The 19,705-nt window shown below is 51.0% G+C and overlaps 2 protein-coding genes across 2 annotated transcripts in view; both read left to right on the forward strand.

The window, feature by feature from the left end:
* Window positions 1–17,673, forward strand: part of Kcng2 (potassium voltage-gated channel modifier subfamily G member 2) — a 48,378-nt gene extending 30,705 nt beyond the window's left edge. The window contains exon 3 of the mRNA XM_048363296.1: window positions 16,912–17,673. Coding sequence (XP_048219253.1) covers window positions 16,912–17,673 — 762 coding nt within the window. The remainder of the gene's footprint in view (window positions 1–16,911) is intronic.
* LOC125364230 (60S ribosomal protein L7-like) lies at window positions 9,794–10,616 on the forward strand. Its single transcript, XM_048363708.1, has one exon. The coding sequence runs from the start codon at window positions 9,935–9,937 to the stop codon at window positions 10,556–10,558; it is 624 nt and encodes a 207-aa protein (XP_048219665.1). The 5' UTR covers window positions 9,794–9,934; the 3' UTR covers window positions 10,559–10,616.
* Window positions 17,674–19,705: the final 2,032 nt, after the last annotated feature.

Here is a 19,705-nt window from a genome sequence, read left to right on the forward strand (position 1 = left end):
TCCAGTCCCCTAATCCTTTGTGGCCATTCACTGATCTACCTGTGGCCCATCTGTTCAGACTCCTTAGCACTGTCTTCTAAACTCAGTTATCAAATTAAAAAAAAAATAAACTGGGTGTCGGTGGCTTGTGCCTATAATCCTAACTACTCAGAAGGCTGGGATCTGAGGATCATATTCCAAAACCAGCCCGGGCAGACAAAACTAAGAGACCCTAATTTCCAATTAACCAAAAGACTGGGCTCAAGTTGTAGAGTACCAGCTATGAGCAAAACATTCTGAGCAAGAGTGCAATGTCCTAAGTTCAAGTCCTAGTACCAGGGAGCTTGTGCATGCACACATGCACACAGCCACACATACACACAGAGCCAATTCTTTCTCCCTTACCCCTCCTGCCCTCATCTCACTCAGATACGGGAGGCTGAGGGGTTGCCAGGCAGGCTGCTTCCCAGTTCAGTGGCCCCCACAGACTCCATGATGGTACATCTTGATGAGGAAGGGTTGCCAAGCCCGTAGTTCTGATCCTAGATTGGTCCCAGGAAGACCCCCAGGCTCGGGGTAGGAAGAATGGAGTTGTGGATGAGCTCTTGGCCAGGGCCGCAAACCCATAGTGATAAGAACATTAATGGTAGCAGGCTTGGCTGAACAGCTTGGCTGGGTGGTGCGAGGCTATCATTTCGTGAGGATCCTCACATTGTTCTCAGGAGTCACTGGAGCAGATGCCACAGCTTGCCTTTAAACAGGGAAAATTGATTCTCCCTGGGCTAGAATCCAGGCTGTTGGCAACACTGGCTCCTTCTGGAGGCTGTGGGTACATACCCGCCTTTTAGTGTGCGGCCATCGTGGTCCTGCACCACTGCCAAATGTACCACGTGGCCGCCACCTCCGCCTGTCTCAGGCTCCCACTCAGGCCCTGTCACACAACCCTGTCCGCCTCGGTAGCTGTCCCCAGGCAGCTCCCCATCCAAGCCCCTTAGACACCTGCAAAAGTGCCGTTGCCATGTGCAGTGCCATGTTCCTGGGTCTCATGCCTTTGGGAGCAGCAATCCACTTCATTATAACCAGGACACTGGCTGGGGGAGCCTCCCTCCCTGGCTTCTGGAAAGAAGGTTGGGTCCTATGTGCCTCCGTCTGTCCAGGCTGGAAGCCGCACTTGCCTTTGGGCTCCCGAGCCTGGCATACCCCTGTCATGCTTGCAGTCGGGTACCCAGGGAAGGACCCGTGCCTTGGCCCTGAGACAGAGGCCAGGAGAAGCGCAGAATGCAAGGCTGTAAAGATGCAGCCTTCCCAGTGTTGAGGTTACAGTGTCTGATCACATGCTTTCCACCGCTCCCAGTGCTGTGCTGGGTTCATGCCTGTAATTTCAGCTACTCGGGAAGTGGGGATTGGGAGGTTCACAGCTCAAGGCCAGTCCAAGCAAACATTCTGAGAGACTCCCATCTCAGCCAACAGCTGGGCAAGATGGTGCATTTGTGATACCCGGTACACAGGGAACAGAGTGGGAGGATTATGGCTCCACACCAGCCCAAACAAAAGAGTTTTCTTTGAGACCAAATCTCAACACAACAGAAATTGCTGGGCATAGTCTGTCATCCCAGATACTGCAGGACACAGAAACAGGAAGATCTTGGTTCAAGTCCACAAGCAAAAAGCAAGACCTCGACTCATAAATAACCAGAGCACCCAGGGTAGTAGAGTGTCTGCCCAGGAAGCTGGAGGCTCTGAGATCAGTACTGCCAAAAGTCGGGGGTGAGAGGCAGTGCAGAGAGAAGGGAGAGAGAGGGGTGGCAGAGGGGAGTAAAGAGGGGAGAGAGAGAAGAGAGAGGGAAGAGAGAGGAGAGGGGAAGGGAGGGGAGAGGGGAGAGAGAGAGGAGAAAGGGGAGAGAAGAAAGAAGGGAGAGGGGGATGGGAGGGAGAGAAGGCAGAGAGGGGAAAGAGCGGAGAGAGAGGAGAAAGGAGAGAGAGAGGGAGAGAGACAGGAAAGGAAAAGAGAACGGAGAGAGAAGAGAGGAGAAGGGGAAGGATGAGAGAAGGGGATGAGAGAGACAGGAGAGAGGAGAAGATGAGAGAGAAAGGTGGAGAGGGGAGATGATGAGAAAGGAGGGAGGAAGGGAGGGAGAGAGAGACAGACAGACAGAGAGAGAGAGAGGCTTTCCTCATGAGATGCGGGTCATTTTCATACATCATGGTATCTGCCTAGGCGACCATCTTGCCCCACCCCAGCTGTGTGCCCTGGGACTTCCTGGACCACACATGATAAAATCCATGGGGCTCAGTCCTTGAGTGTCCACTTCGTAGCTGAATCTTTCCCAGAAGAAAAATCTCAGTGATTTTTCAAACCTACAATGTTTCATGCTGTGGAGCCTGAACGTCTGTGGCTATAAACGTTGCTCTAAACTCTCTAACCCTCAACATCTTCATTCTGGAAAATACACCCAGTGTACCACGCATCCACCTTTCATGTGTTCCTGGAGGGAGCCCAGGTAGACATGTGCAGGCTTTCCCGCCTCTGTACACTGCATGCTTGCCTCCAGACCCTCAGTGTCTTGGCACAGGCAGTGGAGGGAGTTGGGGCTGTTGGGGGAGGGGTTCTTATCACCCCACTTGCAAGTAGAGTCCAGGCTCAGTGCTAAGGAACTTCACTGCCTTTGCCATGCTGTGGGAGCCCATGCAGAGAGGACAAGAGCCTCTGCTGGATTCCATTGCTGTCAGAAACAAAACCTCCAACAAATCTGTAGCCTTCACTAACGGGGCGATGGAGACTTTCCTCTGCTAGTACCCAGTCACCATAACTAGTGTGATGTGCTTGGGGCCAGGGGCCATGACAACAGAGCCCTGTGGACCTACAGGCTCCAGCACAAGAGCCCTTTCCAGGCTGGCCATAATCACTGAGCCCTCTGAAAAAGCAAAGCACCCCAGTTCAGATGCTGTCTGCAGTGCCCTGAAGCCATGACTGAGATTATGAACCATTTTGTCAGGATAGAAAGTGCTCTTGGTAGCACGATGTCCAGGAGTAGGTTTCTAGAGCAGGTGGGTCCCTTTGTAAGGTCTGTCTTGAGTGATTCAGGATGTGTGGAGAGAGTGGGCAGGAAACATTATTCCATCAGATAGCTGCGCGGTTCCTCCTGAGCAGTGGTGGCAGTCTTTCATGGCTGTTGTGTTGCCTGGAGACAAAGCTGTGAGTCCCTGGGCCCGGGCAGGTGGCAGGGACAGGCTGTGCTTCCAACCCACCAGAGAACAGCCTGTCGCAGCTGAGGGCCCATGGGGTGCAGGGTGGCTTTCAAAACCCATTGCTTCCTGCCACATTTGGGCACCTGGCTGTGAATCGATGGTTCCCTTTAACTCACTTGATTAAATCAAGGCAGCCCAATTAGCTGTATATTTCCTGGTGGCGTTTCAGTGCTAACTCACTGAGGACATTTTGCAACAATGTCAAAAGCTGGTGACAAAGGTTTTGTTGCCCCTGACACATGATGCAAGCCAAGAGCTGTCAGCCCCTGGTGAAGCAGGAGCTTTGGGGCCTCTGGGTTGGCTAGTCAGGGCTCCCCAAAGTGTCTAGAGACTCATGATGAGGAATCAGCTCACACAGTGTGGGGGCCAGCAGCCAAGATATGCAATCTCAGCTGGAAATCTGAGAGAGCCAATGCTGTCTGCGGGTAGGAGAAGATGCCTCGACCCAAGACATTCAGAGTCCTCGTCACACAGGAGGGCAGGCCACCTGTTCACACACTGTCTGACTGGTGAGGCCACTTTCTGGAAACGGCCACTCACTTCACCCACCCACAGACACATGTCTGGCCAGTGCCTGCACCTCACAGCCCAGGCCGGTGGACACACACTTTCCAGCATGGAGGCTCCAACCTTGGCCCCCCACACCAAGTGGCTGTGTGGCTGGGGTCAGCTTGCTGACATCCTCGTGAGCCCATGCCTGGCCAGGTGACAGGCTTTGTGTTTGTCCTCCCCTGGCCTCTAGGTGTATGGGTGAGCTGTAGGCACAGAGGGGAAGCAGGGTGGGGCATGTCCCAGAACTGCACAGCAGAGATGCCTTGTCCTGGAGCCCCATGTTCAGGGGCTCTGGTGAAGAACTGATCCTTCTGAAAAGAACAAAGGGACTCGTGGGGGAGCTCCCAGAGCCCCAGCCTTTGTGTCACAGTAGTGTCTTTCCCTTCTGTGTACCAGGGATGGCTCTTCAGAGGGCGCACCCATGGTACACAGCAGTGGCCTGCCAGCCAGTAACACACACAGTCCCCCCATATGGGGCTGGTCCCTCCAAGTCTTCTTGGGATTTCCAGAGCTCTGTCCATCTTCTCCATGCAGCAGGCCCCCCAACACTGCCTAGACTTGTTGTGGGAGCCCCCCACCACTGCCCCATGCCCACAACTGCAGTCCATTTTCAAAGGAGGCCTGGGCCTCCTAGAGGTGCAGGAACAGTTGGACCTGGTTAATTTTCTGGGCACCGGATTAAGAGAAACCTCAGGACACTTTGTTTCTCTACTTTCTACAGAAATTTGGCAGAGAAAAACTGGATTTGTTTCGGATTTTTTATTTAGTGTGAAAAGTAAAGAAAAAAGTCTCAAATGTCCAGACAAGAAGCTAGCCAAGGCCTCTTTTCTGTCATCATAAGGACAAAAGGGATACTAAGTTCTTACACCATATGCATGTTCTGATCCTCTTGTGTTTTCAAGAGGAAATAACACTTATTTCTCCTCTTGAGCTTTGGTTTTCTTGTCAGTCAAATGTAGATTCTTCAAAGATGAGAATGAATGATTTATGAGAATTGGGGGATTTATTTTATTTACCTTTTTGCCTACAAGAATATGAATGTTGCTGGGTGCTAATGGCTCAAGACTATAATCCTAGCTACTCAGAAGTCTGAGATCTGAGGATCGTGGTTCAAAGCTAGCCCAGACAGAAAAGTCCATGAGACTCTTATCTCCAATGAACCCCTAAAAACCAGAAGTGGCACTATGGCTCAAAGTGGTAGAGCAAAAGAGCTCAGAGACAGTTACCCAGTCCCTGGGTTCAAGCCCCGTGACTAACAACAACAAAAAGAATGTAGTCTGGGAAGAATGATGGGAAGGGTGACAATGATTATGATTATACTCATAAACTGACATGTTGAATTGAAACCCCTTTGTACTTAGTAACAAAAAATAACATGAATGTACTGCTTGGGACCATGGTGGCAGTGGGGATGGGCTTTGTGAGGCTTGGGGAGACTGCCTTGTGAAGTGGGTGGCTCCATTCTGGCTCCAGAACCCTTCAGTAGCAATCAAGAGCTGCTGGTGTGAAGATGATAGGAGAGCTGGTTAAAATGGGCCTGCTGGATGCAGACAAGAAGAGCTTTGCAGCTGTTGGCACACCAGAATGGCCCCAGCCTCTCTCACAAGCAGATGTGATCAGCAGTGCAGAGGCCACACGTGCAGAGCAGAGGGAGCCCCAAAAGAGGGTCCCGGCATCTCACTAGGTCCGGAGTCCTGGGGGCACTGCCTGGTCCCCTGGGGTTCTGACCTCTCCACAGCCTCCAGGCTGTCGACCCACCCTCATCATGTCAACCTGCCGAGTGGCGGGGCTTGGCTTCAGGGCATCCTCCGGCCTTCCCTCCTCTGAAATGGAGTTCCTAAGGCCCTGTGGGCCCGGTATGACCTCCTGAGAAGCCACTTGAGGGATGGAGGGCTGAGCCTGGGCCCAGCAGCTCTCGGGGGCTGAGGGAGGAGGAGACGGGAGGTGTGGAAGAGCAAAGCTGAGACCTTCTCCGGCAGCTTCCCAGAACACAGAGTTGGTACCTGCTGCCCTGCCCTATCCCCACTCTGTCCGCCTTCCCTGTGAGCTCTCAGTGCGCATCGTGGGGTCAGTCTGCTCCCTGCTTTGTCCTCTGCAACTTTCTTTTTATATCATCATCATTTTTAAGATAGTTGTACAGAGGAGTTGCCGTTTGTTAATTGCTGTGTTATATCAGTTTATGAGGACCGTGAATCTTGATCAGTGTTGCCCTACCAACATCCTCACCCATCCCTCCCTTACCTACCCCTATACACTGAATTCCTGTCTGCTGTGGGGCCCTGTCGCCCTCGCGCGTGTTCCGCCCCGTCCCGCGGGTGGAGCAGCTGCGGGGCGGCCCCACGTGCAAGCCCTGCCCTGTGTGTGGACGCCAAGACGCCCCGCCCGCTCTGACGCTTCAATGAGGACGCAGGACGCGCGGGCGTTCTCGGGAAGGGGCGGGGTTTATATGACAGTAATGGCGGCCGGAAGGGGCGGGATCTGGAGCGGCTAGCTAGCCGCTAGAGACAGGCTGCGTCTTAGGACCTCCTCCACGGGCTAACGTCACATCCCACAGGACCGCCCCCTGGGCTCCGCCCCGCCCCATTCTTGGCCTACACGTGCTCCGAGACGGGAGGCGGGGCTGGTCAGCTACCCCTTCCGGTTCCGGACCGGGAGGAGGGTAGGAGTGGCTAACAGCCCCGAAGCCCCCGGGCGGGAGGAGAGGCGGCCTCTCGGGACCGCCCCTCAGTGCCAAGCCGATGCCCAACAGTCTCTGCATTCTCCCCTCTTCTCTTCCTTCATCTACCCCTCTGCCCTTGACCCCACCCTGCCCCTTTGGAGCACTGCTTCCTGCTGTTTTCCTTGAACATCTTCTCACCCGATTAATGGCAGATGCTCTTAGAATCCCCTTTTCTTCCCTTTTCAGCCCTTCCGTGGCTGTTTTGTTCTTGGCTGTTATCTTTGCACTGTAGGTGCACCCCAAGTGGGACGGCACCCGTATCTGGGCCTGCGACGGCCAGCAGCACCTCTACCAGGTTCCCTCCTCTCCTGAGCTTCCTCCCTCATGCCTGTGGCTCTGTGGGTCCGGTGCCCTCCCCCTGCGGGACACCCCTTTTGTGTTCTGTGCACATCCCAGAAAGCACTCTGCTTGTGCTTATTGTGAAACAGGAGTGAGGGACAGCCTTGCCCCGTCTGGTGGGAGCCCAGTGGCTCTGTTGGTTTGTCGGGGCTTCTGGGCCTCCCAACGGTGCTTGCACATCCCCGATGTCCCCCATGTGGGGACTCCCCAGGGTGCTCACATGTCCCTGCGGTCCCTCAGAAGCCTGTCCCCCATGGGGGCTCCCTGGGGAGTCCTGGGACAAGCCCATGAACCAGAAATGAAGATCTGCAGTGGCAGAAGAGCACAGGGAAAAATGTTCTTGGGGGGAGAATGGGAGGAGGACATTGAACAATGAGCTACTGCCTTACTTATCTCATTAGCTAAGACAAAATAGTTGCTCGCACCAGGCACATGAGAAGTGTTTAAAAATGGGCTTTTAGCATATTTTTTTGAAAGAATGTGGAAATGGTGGCCTCTCCAGTTGAGGAGCACGTCTAAGTCACCTGGGACTCAACCCAGGAAGTCATGTGTTGTACATTCTTAGGGGTTGTGTTCCTAAACACATGGCTAGTAATAAGTAAAGACTTAAGAACAGTGCATGTGTTTTCTATGCATGTGTGTGTACATATGTGTGTTAGAAACAAAGGGATACATGTAGCCATATCTGTCATCTATTCTAGGTCTCTTATTGAGCACCACAGTGTGGGTTATGGCCCTCGGGAAACAGCTAAAATTAGCAGCTAAATGGAAAACAATGGCTCTGCATTTTGTGCTTTTCTGTGTGGAAGGGAGCTCTGATCCATGATCTGGAGCCTTCTGCCCTGGGTGGGACACCATCTCCACAGTCTCAGGAGGCCACTCTGAGCATCCTGCTCATTCCAATTGCACCTCGCCCCAATTGCACACTGCTCAAGGCTGGATGAGGGGATGCTGGAAGCTCCAGAGAACACAGCATGGCCACAGGCAGCACACAACCCTCTCAGTGGAAACCAGCGGAGCTCTTGGTGCTGAGGATCTGTGGAGACAGGCTCCTTGGGGTGCTGTGAGGTTGCTCATTTGTTTACATAGGACAGCACAAAACTAGTTAACAAAATGTTGGCTGGAGAGACTTATAATTTGAAATGCAATTCAGTGTTTCTGCATAAATGCCTGCTTGCTGTTTTTAAACAATTGTTTCTCTTGAGTAGATGTGACATTCGGCTACTTTTCTGTTTGCATTTAAAAATCTGACTACAATGGCTCTTTTCCAGAGATGATTAAAAAGAATAAACCTCAATTCAGCTCCAAGTTGAGTTACAAATTCATAGTGAAATGAGTTAATAAGTGTTTTGTTTGGGTATTACTGGAGCTGAAGGCAAGCTCTGCACAGAATCCTTAATGAGCGAGGAGTCCTCGGCTGGGCCAGCAACCTCACTGTGTCTGAGTGTGCACAGCATGAGCTAGGGTTGCCAACTGCCACAGCAGAGGACAGGCCATTGCCCTGGCCATGTAAAGTGGACTGTGGCTGAAGAGATGGGAGAGGGTGTCAGAAAATACACAGACCCGGGGTTGGAGATTTAGCTCAGCGGAAGAGCAGTTACCTGGCAAGTGCAAGTCCCCAGCTCTGAAAACAAAGAAAAAGCAAACACACAGGCTGTAGTCAGGGGGACACGGAAGCATTTTTGCTAGCCACCATGGAAGACCTAAACGTCCACCAGATTTGGCAGGCCTTGGAGTCTCTGCAAAGCAGGGTCCAGCCGTGCTGAACCCTCATTGCTGCCACTTGTCTCCTGTTCCCAGGCTTTGGTTTAGTCTACGGAGCTAATAGAGTGCTCCTTGGCAGCTAATTCACTGAATTTGTGATAATACAAGACAGATGGAAGCAAGCCCTCATAGGGCAGCACCTGAGCACGGTGGGAGCCCAGCTTTAGGCAGCGCACCACTTTGCCACCACAGACACTGCCCTGGCCCTGTTTATTTTCACTGGAAGGCAGAATGGGGCCAGTGTCAACAAGAATGCCATGTCTACAGAGACCTTGCTTTCCAAGACATGTCCCCAAACCATTTAGTTTTCCAGGAGTTGGTTTGTCCTATTCCCTGGTGCCCTCTGCTCCTCTCCACCCCCCAGAGGCTCTACCTGCCTGGCATCTGTGCCCCTGGTGCAGTCTCTAGGTCTTGCCCTGGACCTGGCATCAGAGTGACTCATTTTCTGGCCTTCCCGTGCTCCTGTGGGTTTCCTGGTGGCTTGGGCTACACAGTGTATCACTTGCATGCTGGAAAGTGGTATTTGCCTAAGAAGCAGCAGTCAGGCCCCTCACACACAGAGAGCTTCTCTACTGGTTCCAGACAACCTTGCTAGTGTGTGTGTGTGTGTGCATGTGTGTTATTTAGATATGTGTCTGGTGTGTTTGTGTGTGGCATGCATATGTGTGTGATGTGTATATGGTATACACATGTATGTGTGGTGTGTGTATACACGTGTGTGGTGTGTGTGGTGTGCATATGTATGTATGGGGTGTGTGTATGCATGGGCACTATTGCAAACCGTGTTGGCAACTCCATGTGTATTTGCTGCCTTGAGGACTCAGGTCCACTGACTCTTCCTCACATTTGGTAATACCACAATTCATTCCACCAGCCTCCCTTTACTATTGAACATTTAGGTCCCTGTTTTAGTTAGTATTTTTGCTAATAAAAAATAGTCACAGGATTTTTACATAGTCATTGGACATTAATGGGTTGGCTATCTGGTGTGCATAAGAGATGAAGAACAGAAAAGTGGAAGGTCAGAAAAACTCCACAGCTGCAACCCAGAGAGGCTGGAGGCTCAGGCCAATGAACAAATAAGTTCTAAAGTGTCCATTAGCTGATGTGTCTACACATTTACAAAGGATGTGCCTAGCATTCATGGAGAACCAAGCAGCTTTAATAACATGGCCATAAAACTTCAGGAGCGCCTCTTTTCCGGCTGGAACCACGGAGGGTGCCGAAGAGAAGAAAAAGAAGGTTCCTGCTGTGCCAGAAACCCTTAAGAAAAAGCAAAGGAATTTCGCTGAGCTGAAAATAAAGCGCCTGAGAAAGAAATGTGCTGAAAAGATGCTTCAAAAGGCCAGGAGAAAGCTCATCTATGAGAAGGCCAAGCACTATCACAAGGAATACAGGCAAATGTACAGAACTGAGATCAGAATGGCTAGAATGGCCAGAAAAGCGGGCAACTTCTATGTACCTGCAGAGCCTAAGTTGGCATTTGTCATCAGAATCAGAGGTATCAATGGTGTGAGTCCGAAAGTCCGTAAGGTATTGCAGCTTCTTCGTCTTCGTCAGATCTTCAATGTCACCTCTGTCAAGCTCAATAAGGCTTCAATTAATATGCTGAGGATTGTGGAACCATATATTGCATGGGGGTACCCAAACCTGAAGTCAGTGAATGAGCTCATCTACAACCGTGGTTATGGCAAAATCAATAAGAAGCGAATTGCCTTAACAGATAATGAATTGATTGCTCGATCTCTTGGTAAATATGGCATCATCTGTATGGAGGATCTAATTCATGAGATCTATACTGTTGGGAAATGCTTCAAGGAAGCAAATAACTTCTTGTGGCCCTTCAAGTTATCTTCTCCACGAGGTGGCATGAAGAAGACCACCCACTTTGTAGAAGGTGGAGATGCTGGCAACAGAGAGGATCAGATCAATAGGCTTATTAGAAGGATGAACTGAGGTATCCTCCATGCTATTTTTGTAATTTAGTCTGTTAATAAACAGTGATGCTGGCAAAAAAAAAAAAAAAACTTCAGGAGCGAAGAAAACATTGTAAACATTTACCGAGTTCTGCAGTGAGCAGTGCTATCACTGAATAATCCCCTCATCCGTCCTTCAGCTGACAGCATGGGCAGCCATGAAAGGCTGAATGTGGCACCCTCCCAGGCCACTGTGCATTGGAAATCCTGCTCAGAGCAATGAAGCGTGAAGCAGAAAAGACATGACATCAGGAAAGAACAGCTGTATCCATAGAGAGAACCTAAGAAGCCCATGGACAGGCTGGTATGGAGGATAAAGAAGGTTGAATACTGTCAAAACAGATTATTTCCAATTATGAAAAGCAAGAACCCGGGGCTGGGAATATGGCCTAGTGGCAAGAGTACTTGCCTCGTATACATAAAGCCCTGGGTTCGATTCCCCAGCAAGACATATATAGAAAATGGCCAGAAGTGGCGCTGTGGCTCAAGAGGTAGAGTGCTAGCCTTGAGCAAAAAGAAGCCAGGGACAGTGCTCAGGCCCTGAGTCCAAGGCCCAGGACTGGGGAAAAAAAAAAAAAAAGGAAAAGAAAACAAAGAACCTAGGCTGGGAATGTGGCTTAGTGGTAAAGTGCTTGCCTAGCATGCATGAAGCCCTAGGTTCAATTCCTTAGTACCACATACACGGAAAAAGCCAGAAGTGGAGCTCAAGTGGTAGAGTGCTAGCCTTGAGCAAAAGCAGCTCAGGGACAGTGCCCAGACCCTGAGTTCAAGCCCCAGGACTGGGGGGAAAAAAAAACAGAAAGAAAGAAAAGAAAAGAACCTGTGGGGTTGCTTTATTTATGGGAGGGGAGGAAGGAGAGTAGTTAGATTGCAATACAGTGTAAACATGTGCAGCAATGCATCCATAAGACCCCACATAACTGATATAAGCTCATTTTATTTAAAAATAAAGTTGCTGGTGATTCACTTCTGTAATCCTACCCAGGAGGCTGAGATCTGAGGATTGCATTTCGAAGCCAGCCTAGGCAGGAAAGTCCATGCAACTCTTATCTCCAGTTAATCACAGAAAAAGCTGGAAGTCGTGCTAGGTGCAATAGTTCAAGTGGTACAGTGCTAGCCTTGAGCAAAAGGAACTCAGGGACAATACCTAGGCCCAGAGTTGAAGGCCCAGGACAAGCCATAAAAACAGAGCAAGCAAATGTGGCCATAAAAACAGAGCAAGCAAATGTGTTAGGAAAGGCACAGGATTCAAACCAACATATAAAAACCTATTGCATTTCCATACTGACAAAGCATAATTTTAACTCAAAATTGTACTCTTCCTTGGCTATCTAGGAGTCTGATGCTTGCATGTGTAGGGTTCCATGTGCTGAAAATTACAAAACAAAAAGAGAGACATCAAGACAAAGAGACACACTGTGACTGTGAGTTGCAAGACAGAACACCACAGCTTTTTTATATTTAATATAAAAAGCCCAGTCTATCGCAGGCCTGCAAACTCAGCTAACTCTCACCCAAAACAAGCAGAATCTAAAATGCCCAAGTGTCGGGCTCAGTCGCCTCTCCCGGCGTGGGGATCAAGGCTCAGCTAAGTTTCTTGCCACCCCCTTTTCTCGTCCTCTCTCCTGGACACCCGGCCGGCAGATAGCCAGGATGGGATGGAGGGGTCAGGGCCGACCTCACGCGTGCGCGGCTGGACGAGAAAGCGTGCCCACCTCCTTACCGGTAAATAAAGTCAGGCGTACGCAAGTCTCGGAGACGGCTTCCAGAGCCAACTGATTTATTAAGGCGGGGGTAAAGGGAGATGATAGCGAGAGAGGGCGATCGGCCAGGATGCCGATAGGCTGCAAGCTGTCACATGATCCCCTTGAGCTAACGTCACTCGAAAGTGCCGAGCCCGGGCGAGACTGGGAGGCGCCTGGGCTGGCTAGAGAATTGGGGGCTGGGTGTAAAGCCAGTTCTTCTGGTTCCGGACCCAGAGAACCGTAGCCTGCTTCCGCATTCCCCAGGGCTGGGGGGAAGGGCGTCAAGCCCCCCGCCAAGTCTAAAGGCTGGATCCCAACACCCAAGGAAAGGCAAGGAACTATCTTGACTCACACCACCTAACTTCAAGGTTTACCACAAATTCTCTCTGGACCTCATAGCACTGAGAAGCCAGACATGTTGGCCAGCAGACAAAATGGGCTTCCACAGACAAGGAGAGGCAACTTGTAAGAAAAGAACTGTCTTCCAACCATGACCCTTCAGTACTTGGACTTCCACATCAAATTCCAGCCAAGCTGTTGCACACACCTGTAATGCCAGCACTGACATGGCTGAGGCAGGAGGATCACAAATTCAAGGCCAGCCAGGGCACAATGAAACTCTGCTAAATGTTGTCTTCCTTCTTTTTGAAGGGGGTGGTAATCAAGTTTGAACGTAGGGCCTCACATTTGCTAAGCAGGTCCTCTATCCCTTGAGCCTTGTACCTAGTCCATTTCTGCCTTTGTTACTTTTCTAACAGTCTCATGTTTTTGTCTAGGGCCTCAGACCTCAGCCCTCTTATGTATGGCCTCCTGTGAGGCTGGTATTGGGCATGAACCACAGCTCTTTGTCCCTCATTATTTATGTCTAATATAAAAATTCAACTCAAAATGGACCTAAAATGGATCTAAAAATAAAATGTGAAACTAAAGCTTATTCTAAGAAACATAAAGGCAGCCTTTGCTTATGTATATGTAGATTTAGAAGAGTCCTCAGATTCAACATCAAAAATGAACTATTGAAGGAAAAATACCTGGTCAATTGTACTTCATCAAAATTAAACACTTGCTCCTGCAAAAGACTGTTAGCAGAATGAGAAGACAAGCCTTAGACTTGGAGAAAATACTTGCAAACTGCAAACTTGACAAAGGACTTGCAATTAGATTATGTAACAAGTTGTATAAACTTAACTATAAGAAAGGGAAATTTAAAAGGGGACAAAAAGTTTGAGCAGACATTTCACCCAAAGACAAATAGCAAATACATGAAAAGATACAGGTCCTCTATATGATATACTAGGATCATACAAACTAAAACACAGTAGCCATCACACTCAGACTTTAGAAAGGCTCTAAGTGGGAGGAAAAAAAACAACACAGAACTAGCAGGAGCAAGTGCTGGTCACGTTCAGAACATCCAGAGCGCCAGTCCGAGGGGGGACTGGTGGGGGAGGGGACACAGCTGCTGTCAGTCCTGCACTGTATGACCAGCAAGCCACAAAGGAAAAGGTATGTCCAACATAGATTTGTTTATGAATATTCAGTCCAGCCTCACTTGTAATAGCCCCAAACCGTACACAACTAAACATGTGCATCCACAGATGGACAGATGGACGAACAGACGGACGGATGGACTGGTGGGTGGGTGGGTGGGATGGACATACTACACTCTAGCACACTGTCCAGTAGGTCAATAGCAAAAAAAGAATGAACTGTTGATGTACCAGCATGTGTGGGTCTCGGGCCACTCCAGAGCCAAGGCTACCACCCGGCAATTTCACTGTGTGAAGGCTGTCTGGATAGGCGGGGGCTCAGCTGCTGCAGGCAGGGGTTGGGGAAATCACTCTAACACTTCCTCAGAGTGGTAGATGACAGGCCTGTGCTTTGTCAAAGCTCATGGAATGGGAATTGAGCAATTTCTAATAATTGTGAAAGTATGTCTGTCCTATAAATCTGTAATCCACTTCCAGATAGCCCAATGATGGATTTTTCCTAGTGGGTTTGGTTTTGTGTTTTATTTCTTTTGGAAATTGTGAATGGTGTCATTTACACTGAAAGACATGCACCAAATCCTGCTTAAACTTAGTGATTCTTGCATATGTAGGAAAAATGGGATGGTGGGCACAGGTCTGAGAAAGCCACCCACCTTTTTGGGTCCTGTTAGGCATGTCTGCAATCCACTCACATGTCTGAGTTACTGGGTAACTGAGCTGTTCCCAGGGAGGAAGCTGATCTGGAGTTTTTAGAAGCAACTGCAAGATCTTAGTTCTTATTATAAAAAGGAAAAGGAGAGGCTGCCTGCAGCCCAGCTAGGCTGTAACTAAGTATCATCCAAGTGCAGACTTTCCTCTTTTGTGTCTGGTTTCTTTCACATCACATTTCCAGGTCCTCCTAGGTTGCTGTCACTACTTCTCTTTTATGACCCAGTGATATACCATTGTGTCTGTACACTACATTTCTCTTTTTTTTTTTTTTTTGGCCAGTCCTGGGGCTTGGCTTGGACTCGGGGCCTGAGCACTGTCCCTGGCTTCTTTTTGCTCAAGGCTAGCACTCTGCCACTTGAGCCATAGCGCCACTTCTGGCCATTTTCTGTATAGGTGGTGCTGGGGAATCGAACCCAGGGCCTCATGTATATGAGGCAGGCACTCTTGCCACAAGGCCATATCCCCAGCCCCGCTACATTTCTTTATTCATTCATCCACTGTGACCATCTGTTACTTTTCCTCTAGGCCCTAATGAGCAGTGCTGTTGTACAATTCATGGATGAGGTTGTGTAGACATGCTCCTTTCTCTTGGGCACTTGCACATGAGTGGAATTGTGAGGTCAGTTGGTAATACTGCCTTGTCATTTGAGGAGCTGCAAGAATGTCTTCAGAGTGTCTGTGCCATTGTACATTTCCACCAGCAGTGTTTGAGATTCCCAGTGCTCCATGGTCTCACCAACACTTGCAACCTGATCTTTGGTTCTAGCCATCCTTCTATCCAAGCACCTTTCCACATGCTTAGCGCCTTCCTTGATGGTATTGAGAATGGGTTTTTTGTTCTTTAATTTCATTCAAGCCAGGCAAGGGTGGTTTATACCTGTAATCCTAGCTACTCAAGAGGCTGGGGTCACAGTTCAAAGATAGCTTGGGCAGGAGAGACTGTAAGACTCTTATCTCCAATTAACAAGCAAAAAAGCCAGAAGTAAGGCTATGGCTCTGGCAGTACAGCATTAGCCTTGAGCAAAAAAAGGTCAGGGACAGCACCCAGGCTCTGAGTTCAAGCCCCAGGACTGGCATAAAAAAAATTTCAAGTTATGGGGCTGGGACTATGGCCTAGTGGTAAAGTGCTCGTCTCGTATGCATGAAGCCCTAGGTTCGATTCCTCAGCACCACATATATAGAAAAGGCCGAAGTGGCGCTGTGGCTCAAGTGGCAGAGTGCTAACCTTGAGCAAAAAGAAGCCAGGGACAGTGCTCAGGCCCTGAGTTCAAGCCCCAGGACTGGCAAAAAAATTTTTTTTCGTTATTACAAGCAGACAGAGATAAAACTGATTTTTGTCTCTTGTTCTACAAAAATTTTTTAACTGACAATAATTTCTTTTAGTGTATTCCTTAGGATTTTCTATCTACAAAGTCACCTGTGAGTAGCGTTTTATTTTCTCTTTACCAACTTGGATACCTCTAACTTCATTTCTACCTGATTGTACCTCCAGTTCAACAGTGTAGGAATGACAAGAGCAGACCTGGTTGTCTGACCATGGTAGGGGGTGAGGGGTGGAGAAACCTTCTGGTCTTTCAGCATTAAGTATGGTGTCCATTACAGGTTTCTGTGGGTACCATTTTGTTTATAATTATTTCTGATTCCAACAGCTTGGGTCTTCTCTCTCTCTCTCCTGTGTTCACACAGCTAGAATTGTCAATTTGCTGCTCGTTTCCAAGAACTTCTGGCTTTGTTGGTTGTTGACTCGTTAACTCCTGCTTGCTGTGGGTTTTGTTTTTCTTTTTTCCAGTTATCTTAAAATAGAATGTTTGTTTTGTTTTTGTTTTTTGCCAGTCCTGGGGCTTGAACTCAGGGCCTGAGCACTGTCCCTGGCTTCTTTTTGCTCAAGGCTAGCCCTCTACCACTTGAGCCACAGCGCCATTTCTGGCTCTTTCTATAAATGTGGTGCTGAGGAATCCAACCCAGGGCTTCATGTATACAAGGCGAGCACTTTTACCACTAGGCCATCTTCCCAGCTCCAAACAGAATGTTTGGTTATTCATTCAGAGCATTCCTTCCTTCCTTCTTTTCATCCCCCTTTTTCTTCCTTTCTTCCTTCATTTTCCTTCCTTTTTCTTTCCTCCCTTTCCTTTCTTCCTCTTCCTTTCCTTTCTCTCTACCTTCCTTTTCATTTCTTCCTCTTATCCATCCTTCCTTCCCTTTCTTCCCCTTTGCTTTCCTTTCCTTTCCCCTCTTCCCTCGCTCCTTTCCAACCTTCCTGTTTTCAAGCAGCAGTTGGGCCTTTCCGGGCACACTCCTCGCCCTCCCCACCTGCTTCCAGGGCGGGCGGCCACCTTTCACTTCACTGGCAGCCTTCTGCCAACCGCGCGTGTCCCTCTCCCGTGCAGGGCGAGTGCTCCGCCAAGTGCCGCAACCTTTTCGTGCTGGAGACGGTGTGCGTGGCCTGGTTCTCCTTCGAGTTCCTGCTGCGCTCGCTGCAAGCCGAGAGCAAGTGCGCCTTCCTGCGGACGCCGCTCAACATCCTGGACGTGCTGGCCATCCTGCCCTTCTACGTGTCGCTGCTGGCGGGGCTGGCGGCAGGCCCGGCGGGCAGCAAGCTGCTGGAGCGCGCGGGGCTGGCGCTGCGGCTGCTGCGGGCGCTGCGCGTGCTCTACGTGCTGCGCCTGGCGCGCCACTCGCTGGGGCTGCGCTCGCTGGGGCTCACCGTGCGCCGCTGCGCGCGCGAGTGCGGGCTGCTGCTGCTCTTCCTCGGCGTGGCCGTGGCGCTCTTCGCGCCGCTCGTGCACCTGGCCGAGCGCGAGCTGGGCGCGCGCCGCGACTTCTCCAGCGTGCCGGCCAGCTACTGGTGGGCCGTCATCTCCATGACCACCGTGGGCTACGGCGACATGGTGCCCCGCAGCCTGCCCGGGCAGGTGGTGGCGCTGAGCAGCATCCTCAGCGGCATCTTGCTCCTGGCCTTCCCGGTCACCTCCATCTTCCACACCTTCTCACGCTCCTACTCGGAGCTCAAGGAGCAGCAGCACCGTGGCGCCCGGGCCGAGCCAGCCCCACGAGAGGACGAAGCCCGGGGCCTCCCCGGGCCTGGGCCTGGCGGGGAGCCCGGCGTGAGGTCGCCCTCCGGGCGCCGAGGTGGCCTGGGGAGGCCTTGAGCAGACATGGTGACGGCGCCAGGCTTGCACTGCACCCCTGCTGAGTTCGGGCCCTGGGTGGGGAACCTCACCCCCACCTCTGGTCCCACCCACGCTCCAGCTCCCTGGACGACAAGCTGTGTCCACCCCATGAGCTGGTCGGTTTGCATGCAGTCCTCTTTCCTTGCCCTCCTTGCTGACTTCTGGGACCACAACCATATCCCCAGGCAACACCGCATTGCCCTCTGTTGGAACTTTTCCCCAGATGACTCAAGCAGGAAAAAAAATCACCCTTCCACACCAACCTGGCTGAAGGAGGAAGACTATGCATCTGCCAGGGAGCTCATGCAGGGACACTGGGGAGCCAGGAGGCCTTTCTCTCCTCCATGGGTTAGGGGAGATGGAATGTTCCAATCATGCTGCTTTTTCATTGTGATGAGCTCAGTCACCACTCCAGGTCACTGCCACTGCCAGCAGAACACCCCTGCCCACCACACCACAGCTTTTAATAGGGAGGCCCAGTGTGGGGCAGAGGGCTATGTGGGCTCTTGTACTGTGCACACATCTGCAATTTAATAAAAATATTAACCTCATCTCACAGCTCTGGACCAAGTTCCTCTAGTATGGTGTAGCTATGGTCTGGGGGTTTGCAGAGACTAGGACTCCAGGGACCAGTGCATAGCTTACCTGGAATCATGCACACAGCAAGAACCAAAGACAATTCAGACCTCTGGACATCCCTGCTGACTGTGCAGAGCGCGGACTGTGCTGAGCCCCTGTCCCCAGCACCAAGCCACCCAGGTGTGTGCACTAAGCCTGGCGTCGGATGGCCCTGCTCCCCTAGGTGGTGTGGGTCTTGGGAAGCCAAGAACCAGACCCACTGCTGGAGTGGGCTAAGATTCCCGTGGTGCATCTGGGTTCTGCTTCTCTACCATGTCTACTTTGCCCCTCAGTGAAGCACTGGCATGTATACAAATCAGCTCCCTATTGCGTCTCCAGTCAAGGCCCAGGGACAAGAGAGGAGGTGGTGCAGGATATCTGAGGTAAGTGTTTTTGATAGTGGCCTTTCTGCTACATCAGATGAGGCATGAGCCAGAAAACAGCCCAGGAGAACTCACTCACAACTGTCTGCTCTTCAGGGCACCCCACTTTCTCTCAGACCCTTGCATAAGCTCCTTGGGACAAAATAAACTGCCCAAAATGGGCCCAGCCAGGTACTCCAGCCAGACCTGACACTTGCCCCCTGTCCAGGCTTGACTGTGAGGTCTGGGGTAGTCTGTTAAACCTCTAGTTCCTGCACTCCATCCTTGAGGAGGGCTCACTTTTCCCCATACCTCTTGGGCCATGGCCAGCTGTATCTGTAAGGGACACTAGGCTGTGAAAGGGCAGAGGAATCTGACAAAAAGCCATGACATTCTCCACAGTAGGAGTGGAGCAGATATCCTAACCTGCCCCCCCCCAGCGTGTTCCCCTCACATGGGTGGGACATGGACACACCAAGAACATACATTTCCATGTTCATGGGGGGGGGGGGCTAGAACATGCGCCCTGGAGGAAAAGCTGGGGACTTGCTCAGGCCCCAGCAGTGGCTGAGAAGGACCATGCCAGAGGACATCCTGAGTAAACTCCAGGGCTGCCCCACATTCAAGGTGCCTCTCCCTTAGTGATGTACCCCTCCCAGTAGGTCCTGACCTTCATGGCCACCCCACGAGTAAACCCAGGTTGTTGTTCCTAGGAAGCCAGGTGGGTGGTGGGAGCCAGTGGCACCTGTAGTGGCTCTGGCCAATTCCAGGAGCACCTGCACTAATATCAAGGGCACTGGAAGCCATCCTGGGTCACAGGATAGAGGGTCTGCCGGCCGGGTTTCTGTGAAGAGTGGATGGGGAAGGCACTTGCTGTGGAGCTGGCATGAGATGCCTGGGCTCATCCCGCCTTGGAAGATCAAGCAGACTGTCCTGCTGCCCCACTTCCAGAAGGACACAGCTAGGCCTGGGAAGCACCCTGCACTGTGGCCGCAGCTTCCCATCTGGTTTCAAGGGTAAAACTCCCCACA

Source organism: Perognathus longimembris, chromosome 15 (genome assembly GCF_023159225.1).
Source record: "Perognathus longimembris pacificus isolate PPM17 chromosome 15, ASM2315922v1, whole genome shotgun sequence".
NCBI lineage: Eukaryota > Metazoa > Chordata > Mammalia > Rodentia > Heteromyidae > Perognathus > Perognathus longimembris.

What these genes read in the sequence shown, in the direction of transcription:
- LOC125364230 (XM_048363708.1), top strand. Translation starts at nt 9,935, where the DNA reads ATGCTTCAAAAGGCCAGGAGAAAGCTCATCTATGAGAAGGCCAAGCAC.